Source organism: Ictalurus furcatus, chromosome 23 (genome assembly GCF_023375685.1).
Source record: "Ictalurus furcatus strain D&B chromosome 23, Billie_1.0, whole genome shotgun sequence".
NCBI classification, from domain to species: Eukaryota; Metazoa; Chordata; class Actinopteri; order Siluriformes; family Ictaluridae; genus Ictalurus; species Ictalurus furcatus.
Genome location: NC_071277.1, coordinates 7,097,732 through 7,110,000, shown reverse-complemented (window position 1 = coordinate 7,110,000; position 12,269 = coordinate 7,097,732). Strand labels below are relative to the sequence as shown.

Here is a 12,269-nt window from a genome sequence, read left to right as displayed (position 1 = left end):
AGAGAGAGAAATCGGTGTCCAGGTGAGAGCCGTCTCTAATAATACAGTGTAGTGCATTAAAGGTGTCTTCTCCAATGTGGTTAAGTCTGTGTCCACACAGCCATAACAGTACATAGTGGACATGTAGTGTCTTTGTAGCTCGCTGAAATACACTGATCTCCTGAGAGTGTGTATCGATCGGAGAGCATTTTACATGTCTACAGCTTCCTACGTAAGCAGTGCAGAACAACAGGAGCTGATGAGGTCGAGGTGTGAAGCAGAATCAAAGGTGTAGCCTGGATTAGAGAGAGAGAGAGAGAGAGAGAGAGAGAGAGAGAGAGAGAGAGAGAATGTGTGCCCTCCAGTCTCTTTTATCTTCTGTCACTCTGAGTACATAGTATCACTCCATATTAATGCTATGTAAAATACAACGATTCCAAAAAAGTTGTAAAATGTAAATAAAAACAGAATGCAATGATTTGCAAATCTCATAAACCCATATGTACCAAAAAAAAATAAAAAAAGTTTGTTTTGAATTTGATGTCTGGAGCACGTCTCAAAAATTGGGACGGGGGCAACAAAAGCCTGGAAAAGTAAGTGTTAGTAAAAAAACAGCTGGAGGAACTAATTAGGTTCATTGGCAACAGGTCAGTAAGATGACTCTGTTTTTTATTTACATTTGACACAGCATCCCAACTTTTTTGGAATTGGAGCGGTATAAATATTTAATGTTAGACTGAATGCCTTAACGTTGATCTAAACTACTACTTTACATGAATTATTTACAATAAATCCTCTCTGTTTTTCAGATCAAGTTGGTTTTAAAGAATTTAGTAGCTCCCTGTGGAATCTCTTTGCTCTTGTCTTTGAGTCTTGATGAAAGAGATGAGTGGACCTTGGAATATTCCGCACTTCTTCCAATTCCACTTGCTTACTTCCCTTTATTTCTCTCACGCCTCACTGCATGCTTTCCTTCCAGATTTATCCTTTATTCTCAGAGGAATTCCATCAGTGAGGAGACTTGTGAGTTCGAATTCCACCAAATTAGCCATGATAAGAAATATTACCAAAATTTTGTTCCTCAAGGCCGAGTTGAAGCTTATTTACAACTCATTAGCAGGGATTGTTAAAGCTGTGTGACTTGCAGAGATTTTAAAGCCTCGGGCAAGCTTTCAGAGTCAGCCATTAGCTCTCTTTGATAAAGATAAATAAGCTCAAAGCTGTTTAATGTTGTCACGTTAAAACATCCTGACCCCACCATGCCGAGCTCCTCATCAGCGAGGCCTCAGAGACATGAGAAGAAGAAAAAATCCATTCTTACCTGGAATGGAAGTCGAATATGGAGAAGGGGAATATTTAGAACAGTTTACGAGTGGTAGCTTGTTCATATATACAAGTACGTTCAACAAAAGTGAATGTTCATAAAGTTTCGGCTAAAACATCAACATTTAAGTATGTAAGTATTCATAATTAAGGTTAATCCAGTGGCTAGGATTAATCCTTGGGCAGATCCATTATATATTACTAATAAGTGAATTTATATTAATAAGTATGCAACTGTGCAATTCACTTATTGGAACAAGGCTGTCAGAATCAAGTTTGCCCTTGATTCCTTCTGTCCTGATGTCCTTTTCTTGATCCTTTCCTCAAAACAAAGAAGGAAGAGAAATTAATTTGTTCAAAGAAAGGCAGAGTATATATATATCATGCTTGACACACAACAGAGACGACGGGTTAACTCTTGATTGGCTAGGCAGAAGGACATATTTGCATTTAACAGGAAGCATATGAATGTAAGAGAGGAACAAGTCCATATATGGTATTCGGGTAAAGTCATGGGATGCGAACGAATGTTATTCAGGAAGGTATGCAGATGCATGCAAATGGTATTCGGGGAGACAAAGGAATGTGTGCAAATAGTGAGAGGCTTTATCTGTTTGTACCTGGCTGGGAAGCGTTAACAGGGCAACAAAGAGGAAAATGTGTTAACAAGGGAACAGAGAGGCAAGAGTGTTCACAATAAATGTATCACTGAGTCATATAATTTGGTTCAGTTCACCACTAAGAGTCGACTCTTTCAGCTGTCTAAGAAGCTCATTGCCATTTTAAAAAAAAAAAATCCATGTTTTTCAAACAAAGTAGAATCTACAGTGTAGCATGAGCAGTGATGCAGAGTTACACAGATTATTATATCTACAAAAATAACATGAAAATATTTCTCTTGGGGTTTTAAAGGAGGTTTGAGATCGCTGCATCACTTTGTATTCCGTCCTCTTCATCACCTCACGAACAGCTCGGTCAACAAGCTAATAATAGTCATTTGTCATGTGCAGACATGTCCCAGGTTTTAAAAATGTCACAGCGCAAACTGCATGCTTCTGACAGAGCAGCTCCGACTCCGACAGTAATTCCAGCTGCAAGGGTTATATTAATCAGCAGCTGCTTGTGGCCATAGATTGTGGTGGGGCAGGATGGCATTAATAATGACATAGCCTCAAACGAGTCTAGATTCCATCATGCTATAGGCTACTACAGTATTTAGTGGATTTTCAAAGTGACCCTGTAATAGGCGGTCGAGGGTCGACAAAATACAGTCATCCAGCATACAGACGAGAAGCTCGAACGGTTTTAGATGTACTTTTGTTCAACTGTATTTCATACAGCAGGTTTGTTTCCTATTATGTTATCATTATAGCAAAAAACAAACAAACCAAAAAAAAAAACAGCCTGGTGAGGGTTAGACTGTTTATATCTGCTTTAATTTGACCAGTATCTATGACCATGACAAAACTGTAACTATAAACAAAAAAAAGTGTGTCATCCTTTTTATCAAACTGCTAAAAGTAGCTTTACGTAGCATAACAGAGTACTGTTGTTGATTATTTTCCTCATTCATACATGTCCTGCATATTTTATAATGAGTCTTTATTGGTCACATATACATATGCACAGTGAAATTCTTTTCTTTGCATACCCCAGCATATTCGGAAGTTGGGGTCAGAGCGCAGGGTCAGCCATACAGCGCCCCCTGGAGCAGAGAAGGTTAAGGGCCTTGCTCAAGGGCCCAACAGTGGCCGCTTGACAGTGTTGGGGCTTGAACCCCCGACCTTTCGAGCAGTAACCCAGAGCCTTAACAGCTAAGCCACCACTGCCCCCTTAGATTTCCTTAGATCAAAACTCCCCCTTGATTTTTGCGTCTGCTTTTTTCTAAATTTGTGATGCTATTTGCAGTGGTTTTTATAGGGTTTTTTTTTTTTTAGGAAAACTACTTGAATTGGTGAAATTGCAACCGCACAAAATTGTCTTTCACAGCGATGTTTGTTGGTAAATGAGACCTTTCAGCTGTATTCATGTTCAATGCACATGAATCGAAGAGGGTTTCTTGAACGCGCGTCGCGATGACATCACATGACACGTGTCTTGGCCCAAGTCTGCGGAAAAATCTGTGGACATTTTGAAAAATTGCAAGCTGCTTGAATATCATAAAGTTTGCTTGTTTGTTTATACGATCGCAAAAATAGCGAAATCCCGGTGGGACTGATATTTCAGAAAGCATTCTGTTCCACAGATAGATTGCTAGATCGAGCTCTAATAGGAACATCTGTCAGTGTACGACATGAATAGTGCTGTGATCCCTGCGTGCATCTGTCTACTCTTTTCTCCCTTCATAAACTCCCTGAGAAACACTGACTGCTGCTTGAATGTGACTTGACTTGTGGCTGTAGCTGCAAGATGTCAGCACGTCCTCTCATGTCCTCTGTGGGTGATGCCTCAAGACCCATCTGTCATCCTCTCATCTGCCTGCTTTACCCAGACTTCTACTGCTTTACACCACACACACCCACACACACACACTTCAGAACTGAATCTCAGATTAACTCAGATTCATCTCAGATACAAAATTGCTAGCTAGTAATCAAGTCTAATAGAAATACTGTACAAAACTGTTCAGCATTTCAGCAATACAGATTCTGAGAAATCACAACTAGCTAGAGGAAGTGCAAAGTGCTGCTGTAATGAAACATTTTACGTTCGCAGATGTCACTTTATGATAAACATGTTTCTGAGAAATCAAGAGGCACTTCTGAGGGAACATGTTTACCGATAAGCAGGTGTTGGAGTTCAGGAAGCTCAGCACATCAAACACATGCGAGGAGCTTGAAGCCTGAAGTGTGACCACTGGCATTAAATCAGAGTAAATAAAAGAACATTAGGAAGTAGAGCTACATGTGCTTTACTATAACACATCACACATGAATAAAGACAGGAGATTGAATGCACAAATAGAATGCAGTGCCAATAAATAGTGCCAATAGGATATGCACTATTTATTTTTGTAAAGAAAAGAAGCTTGTCAGAAAGGTTCACAGGTTGACATTAGCGGTGTGCGCTGCTATCTGGATCCAGCAGGATACAAGTTGTGCAAGCTGTAACTTTTTTTTACTTTCATGTCAGTGCATGCAAATGGTCAGATATGAAGCTTGCAGGACAAAGAAAGATGGCGTTCATTCATTCATTAATCCTTAGTGACTGCATACAATCTGCTAATATTCTGGGTAATAGAACCAACTCAATTGGTTAGAAAACATCGCCAGCAGGTACAAACAAAAAATTATTATTCACTGACATTTTTACCTTTTTTTGTGGGTGTGTACATATATATATATATATAGAGAGAGAGAGAGAGAGAGACAGAGAGAGAGAGAGAGAGAGAGAGAATGCACATTGGTATATTGTATATTTAAAGAACGACTTAACAAAGATGTTGATGGGAAGCAAGTTCGATTAAGAAGCTACTGAAACGCAACAATGCCACAGCAGTCTTTTGGAAATAACTTGTGTTTTTTAATTCCACTGTGAGTGATAAACAGTGTGCTGAACCTTTTTCATATGGTGGAATATTTTATGTTGGTCTGAAAACCGCTAACCAAGGACACCAAGGTAATTAGAGATTCGAGGTTTTGCTTCATACAGTATTTATTTAGTAAAATTCACATTGCAATTAGTAGTGAGAAAGAGCACAGATGTCTCACTGATGTTTTATACAAAGTAGCTTTATTTTCAGAAACGGTTCCAACTCGGCTCATTATTATACTGTACTGTATGTACATAGGTCTATCATGTGTATTCCTTCTAAACATGAGTTCATATCAATGTCTACAGACCTTTTTCTTTTCTTTTATGTCAATGATCGTGGCTAATAATGCCATCATTACTAACAAAATCAGAAATTCACAAAAAAGCACACTGTCCCACATTGTCATGCACTCCCAGAAAATAAAAGGGGTGCTTACTTAACCTTATCACTGTCTGGGTACATTTTGTATCTTTCACATTGTGGATATAGTGTACCTTTAAGATTTAAGGCACATAATTGGACTATAATTACCTTTTAGAAGTCAAATTTTAGAAAGGTACATGATATGCACATTTCGAGGTAAAATATACAAACCTTGTACAAAAGGTGCATGCTTGAGTGTACTACACCACCAACAGGGAATGGCACAGTTTACAGCAGCAGCTCTTTGCCTTCGATTTAGACTCTATATAACGACATAGCCTCATAAAATTTAATCTATAGACTATCTCACTTGAGTTATGCTATCTACTGTCTGTCATGCTACTATGCTATCAAGAGAATATTTTAAGTAACTCTGTAATTTGCATTTGAGAGTCGACAACATCTCATTTCAGACAAACCATTAAACTGTATTCGGGACTGTAGCCGGAAAAAAAAATCAGGCACCTGAAAAGACAGACACACTTTTCATAGGCTTTGTGTGGAAAACAATGTCACTATGGTGCACATGCATTTCTGATGTACAGAAATCACCCAATCTTTACAATGTAGCCTATATAGTGTGCAAAAACACACTGTCTGCACTAACACTGTCTGCACTTTGCTTTTGTTTATGGATTTTTTAAAAAAAAAAAAAATTAGATTAATTTAATATGAAACAACATCTTGACATCCACTGGGTATTTTTGTTCTCTGTCATTAACTGGCCTGCCTGCTGCTCCTGTTCCAATAAAAATGTTCATGGGGCAGCGTGATTCCTGCCCCAATGGGCTTCTATTAGGGCTTGATGCAGTTCCCATTTTTGACCACAAGGTGCAGGAATAAGTCTATGCAGCTAAATGGGCCGTGAACATGCTGTCCCACTATTATGAAACATCTAGAAAAGTGACCAAATGAATATAATATCTGTCAAATAATAACAGTTATTAAGCCATTGGTCACGCAAAAGCGGTAATTAGTACTTCTACGCAAGATAAAATATATGGAGTTGTGAATAACGGCTAAGAAGCTGAACATTTTGTTGAATGGCTGACATACTGACAATTTAGCCCGCTTTTCTTCTGAGAGTGTTCTCCATATTTACAAAGTGTTATTTCTGGTCGCTCTGGCTGGAGACAGGTGTTGTTTGACCGAACATCTTGCCTTCTCTGGACCCATCTTGATTTTGTTTAGCAGGTGCTGCTCAGCAATAAGTCTAGCTCCAACTAAGCCATTTTAATTGTTTATTTAAATAGTTTATTTAAATGAACAGCAAGATTTGTCTACAAATTACAGTCTGGACCAATACAATAATTATAGACATAGATTACATCATCATCATACCATTGCATACCTGTACCATTATAGCATTTTACATGCTGATTACAAAAGAACACAAAAGAACCATATTGTAAAGATATCTCGTTTAACAAATGCACAGCATTTTTTTTAATGAAACAGCACTCTGGGATAAGTGCTGGGACAACATACTCAAACCAGTCAGGGTTACACCATGATGATGTTACTGTGAAGTTCATCATCTAGCCAATATAGATACCTCTCAGATAATCTGTGTTTCTAGATTGTCCCATAGATTAGCGTGATCTTGAAGGTTCCAGATCTACAAAGGACTCAGGCACCAGCGATAAGTGTGAGGTCTTGGATGCTAAATCCCTGACCTATGACATGGCCTCCTTGCCAGCAGAACTGCTGGAGTCCAAAATGAGCTATGGAGACTTTTAGAGGAGATTCTTTCACTGTGTCATCTCTTCTTGACTTGGTCTTCATATTCTCCTTTTGAGCGCAGGAGCAACAGAAAGCCAGGCCTGAGTCCACCAAGTCACTGTAGTCCTAGTTCTCATTCACATCCATCAGCTCTATGACCACACAGCTTCAGGAGCGGCCAGAAATGAAGAGAACTCGAACCCTCAACGCACTCACTGAAACTGCCTTGATGATCCATTGGCAGATAGAGATGGACAGAGAAAGAAGAACAAAGAAACACACAGAGAAAGGAAGGGAGCAAGTAAAAGAAAGAAGAAGAAGAAGAAATAAAAAGAGTTGCAAATGAAGAGGTTTCACGTGTTCTCAATCCTCAATGAGAGTCTCCAACAGTCTGTACTGTTGTCCTTCAACAGATATGTTCAGATGAACCACTCCTTCTTGTTTTCTTCGATGGTCTCTGTGAAATTGGGCTCCGCGCTGATGATGGCTGTATCGGCTGATTCAAATCGTTCATCTCCTTTGGACTCATTGGTGTGGTACGTTCCCTTGTGGCGGAACATGTACCGAATCAGGAACACCAGCGTGCACAGGATGATAAAGATCACCACAGCAATGATGCCTAAATCAAGAAGGGAGAATATGAACACTCAGACATTTTAAATAATACTGCTTAAGAGAAAGGAGTGAGAAATGATTCAGATGTTATTTGAAGCTCAAACAGCCTTAGGCTATAGAGTCTGGAAAATTCCTACCTCCTATTACTGCTGAATTCCTGTTTACCCCATCTGGTACGACTCGCTCCTCATTGAATGGGAAATCAGCACCTACAGAAACCATCATGTGTGTTAATAACACCTCAAATAATTGCTATATCTTTGTCACCTTTAGTTAGAAATTATCTAGAACGCAGAAGCATATTTACAATCCAATCTATAATGTGTAAAGCTGTAATTTGGTAACATTATCTTATCTTATCTTATCTTTAGCAGTGGTATCTATAAACTTAACCTTAATTCCAACATGAATAGAATTGGTATGAATGATAAAGAATTGGCTTGTGCTTACTACAGCCCATAAATCATAGCCAGTGCTTTTGGTTTGTTTTTGTACCTGCATTCAGGTGCCAGGGGTCAGTGTTAGTGGACATCGGTGAGATGGTTAGGGGTGACGCTCCACAGTTGGACTCGACCAGTTTGCCCTGGTGCGAGACGGAAACAGGAAGCCGCAAACGAAGAGCCGCCTTCAGAGGAGCAACGCTGTTAAACTGCACTCGGGACAGACAGCCTACGAAGCCAGGAGTGTTATACTTCTCTATCAGCACTGGGTCGATGGGACCGGTTTCTACCGGAAACACAGAAAGAAAGAGAATCATAAATGGAGTGTGTGGTGTGCTGCATAATGCATTTTGAATCCGTCTGAGATTTAGACCAAAAGAATTTCATGTAATCCAGTGATATGAACTTGCTTCCAGTCAACATAATCTCATTATTTTTTTCCTTTATTATTATTAAATATGAACCCTGCCACTATACCCCTGAGACGCTGGAAAACACTGGGGAAAAAACCAGAGGTGGAAATGCTAGCACTGACTACATTTACATGGACGGCAGTAATCTAATTATTGACCTTATTCTGAATTAGACAATATTCTGATTAAGGTGTTTACATGAGTCGCTTTTAGAACACTCCTTTCATGTTCTCGTTTTACATGTTATAGAACATAGATCGATTAACGTCACACGTCATTACGTCCCTGCGCCATGCCGTCCGACGTTCTCTATAGAATTTCACCTATTGACATACAGTTCGTCTTTGTTATGGGACTGTATACAGATTTGGGTGTTTTTATTTTTAACTATACGAAAGCTTCAAGTGCAGTTAATTATTTGTCATGCTATACGTGCTAATAGACGACTGATTGAAGCTGCGTCCCAAACCGTGTACTTACCTACTATATAGTAGCCGAGATACATGTATTTCACCTACTATATTGTAGGTAAGTACGCGGTTTCGGACGCAGCCGTGCTCTCTTGTTTGCCGTCAAACGGTTGCGCACTGCCATGTGTGATCATGTCCTGTCGCATAATGCGGTGAAAACTCTCACACGACATTAATAATGTGATTAAGGTGTGTACATGTCTGTAATACACGTCGATAATCCGACTAAAACAGGAATACATCACATGTCTTAATTCGATTTGTGTTTACTACGAGTATGACTTTAATCGAATTAAGGTCATCAATAATCTCTGTTTACATGCTAGTTTCTTAATCAGAGTATCGTCTTAATCGGGTTAATATCGGATTATTGTTGTCCATGTATTCTGGGAGATGGAGTTCCTGGAGGATGTGACCCAGAACTTTGGACCTCACTGTTCACAGAAGTCTTAAATGCTGGAAAGCACACTTACCGAAGACTTTTCCTAGGAAGAGGGTTTTGACCAGGTTGAACTGAGTGTCTGAGGTTTCAGGCAGGGTGTAGCTGACCAAAGGATAGTGGTCCAGCTGTGAGTAACACACACACGCATTCTTATTAGAAGATGAAGCCTTTAACTGTCAAACATACATTACAGCACAGTGAAATTCTTTTCTTTGAGCTTGTCAGGAAGCTAGTGTCAGACATGATACAGCACCCCTTGAGCACTGGCAGCTCGGTGGTGCTGGGATTTGAATCCCCAACGTTCTGATCAATAAACCAGAGCCTTAATCATTAAGCCAACTGTTCTTTAGATAGATGCTGGAGTCATGGCAACCAGGATAAAGCAGTGAATCCATGAATGAATGATTGAATAAATCATCCTGCTGAATCTCGCTAACAAAGAGCTGGATGTGGTTGTGTCACAGGATAAATTGGCAACACTTAAAAGCTTTGAGCTTGTTTACCTTTATCAGAGGGAGCTAATGGCTGACTCAGAGAGATGAGTCACTATGAAAAGCCTCCCCAAGGCTTCAAACTCTCTGCAAGTCACACAGCTTTAATGATCCTTGTTAAAGAGTTGTAAATAAGCTCCAACTAAGCCTTGTGGAACATGAAGGACAGAATATATATATATTTTTTAAACCTTTTTTAATTACCATTTTGAAGTGTAAAACACAAGCTAAGCTAAGCTAAGCTACAGCGACGCAACACAGCCGTGTACAAGCGCAAATACACAAACACGTGTACGAATGCCAAACAGAAATTTCACCTGGACATGGAGTTCTCGTTCTATTCTTGTGATGTTGACACTGTGTGGCTGTCCGTTGGCCAAATTGCGCTGGTCCAGATCGACGGCAAAGGGCTCGGGAAGACCTCCGAGGTTATAACGCAGCTGTAAAGATCCTGACCAAGAAAGAGACAATGTTCACGTTTATCAGCATCGTCTCAGATTTATCGCAGTCATCATCATCCCTTTGTATTAAGAGAACCAGGAGTCGTGATTATTTGATGTATTTGGCTTTAGTAATAAGGTTCAGGAGACAGGATGTGCCTAGTAAAAAGACACAGAAATGCACTGAGTCAAAACTGAAAGCACCAAATACTGAAGTGCTTTCATCTGGCCAATTTACTGCATCCTCTGCTATTCTTCATTCCCCATAATCCAGTGCATCAGTCACCTTGTAAAAATTATGGTGGGAGAGAAGATATATATATATCATATATATGTATAGATAGATAGATAGATAGATAGATAGATAGATAGATAAATGATATAGGTATATATCATTTATACCGGAAAACTAGCAATTACATGGATGGGGGTAACCAATATTGACTGCTCAAAAGAAATACAATAAAAAGCACATGAATTAAAAAGTTAATCAATAGATTGATAACTTAATTTATTGTTAATTATGTTAATTATGTCTTATTTTGTCATTTAAGCATTAAGCCTGATTTACTATATGGTTTGGCGTGGGAATTTTTGTAATACTTCCGCCTTGTATGTTTGTGTATAGCATCGTCATCTTGATTATCAGATCAGTCGGCAAGATCGTACCATTTCGTCGCAACACTACAGCCATGTAGTCATGGCTCCTCGAGCTGATGTAGAGGAGGATGCTGGGAGTGCTGGATGTGCTGAAGCTGAAAGCCACAACCTCTTGGGTCAGGTTCACGTCTGTGGACAGTGATTGGCTCAAATCCTTCCCGTCCATGCTGGACGCTTCTGAGACCAGGTTATAACGGACCAGCGTTCCTGCCTCGAAGAACGCTCCTATGTCTGCAACATAAACACAGCTCTATGAGACGGCAATGTGGAGCGCTTAAGGGAAACATGATGGCAATGGTTATTTAAGGAAAGTCATTCTTTTTTAAATGAAAACCTCTCGAGCACCTTTAGTGCAGAAGGGTCCGTCATAAGCCGTGTCGCTGCAGTCGCATGAGTAGCCGTTGTATTTCTCCACACACTTCCCTCCGTTGCGGCAGTACATCCCAAAACTGGTGCAGTGACCCGAACATCCGGGTTTAACTCCGGGAGTGACCTTTGCTCTTTCTTCCAGGTCTAGGGTCACGCCGTTCATCTTCAGGGAGCGGATGCATCCGAGGAAGCCTCTCTGTCCTCCTGCCGCACCTGTAGCATTAACAGAGAATAAAATCAAATCAAATAAAATAATAATAATGTTTCAGTGTTGTAGATCCAAAAGTAACGGCACTCAGACAACATTAATGTGTCACTTGTTGCTGAAAATAATGACTATTTAACTGCTCAGCATGAAATTCCTAACACATGACCATACAAGACAGTCATTTTAAATGGTTAGTAAATAGTAAGAATAAGAATTATTACTTGAATAAACATGCGAGGGGAGTCAGAGTCCAATTAGACTCGCACTTCGTATTGTATAAAAAAAAATATATGCACTGGAGAAAGGAAAACGTGCCACGAAAATGTATACCATGGTCTGTCTGAATACTCCTTTCTGATTGGCTGGAAGGTGTGCATACAAACTGTATAATGCGCAGGTAGTTCCGGTCAGTTTAATCACCGTTCTAAATTAATACGCTGCCTATAAACAACTGTAACCATAGTAATACAGCTAGAGTTGCATAGAGTAGTTAAACTCACAGTTTCATTATTAGTATAGACGCGGCACAGACACAGGTAACTCACACGCAATCTCTCTCGCTCTTTCTCTCTTTCTCTCTTTCTCTCTCTCTAATAACTATTTATTATAATTCAAATACATGTAATCTTATCGCACTACTTTATATCTGTTTATAATTTAGAGTGGGCAGAATTCTAGATCTAACCACCCATACATAATAACTACAAGAGTATATAACAGTCCAATTTTGCGCTGCAAA

General features: G+C 39.6%; 1 protein-coding gene across 1 annotated transcript in view; it reads right to left on the bottom strand.

The window, feature by feature from the left end:
* Nucleotides 1–6,488: 6,488 nt before the first annotated feature.
* Nucleotides 6,489–12,269, bottom strand: part of LOC128599396 (contactin-associated protein-like 2) — an 84,633-nt gene continuing 78,852 nt past the window's right edge. Inside the window, exons 17-23 of the mRNA XM_053610933.1 lie at nt 11,299–11,535; nt 10,963–11,184; nt 10,171–10,304; nt 9,394–9,487; nt 8,093–8,323; nt 7,735–7,806; nt 6,489–7,601 (exon numbers count right to left, since the gene is read on the bottom strand). Coding sequence (XP_053466908.1) covers nt 7,402–7,601; nt 7,735–7,806; nt 8,093–8,323; nt 9,394–9,487; nt 10,171–10,304; nt 10,963–11,184; nt 11,299–11,535 — 1,190 coding nt within the window. The 3' untranslated portion in view covers nt 6,489–7,401. The remainder of the gene's footprint in view (nt 7,602–7,734; nt 7,807–8,092; nt 8,324–9,393; nt 9,488–10,170; nt 10,305–10,962; nt 11,185–11,298; nt 11,536–12,269) is intronic.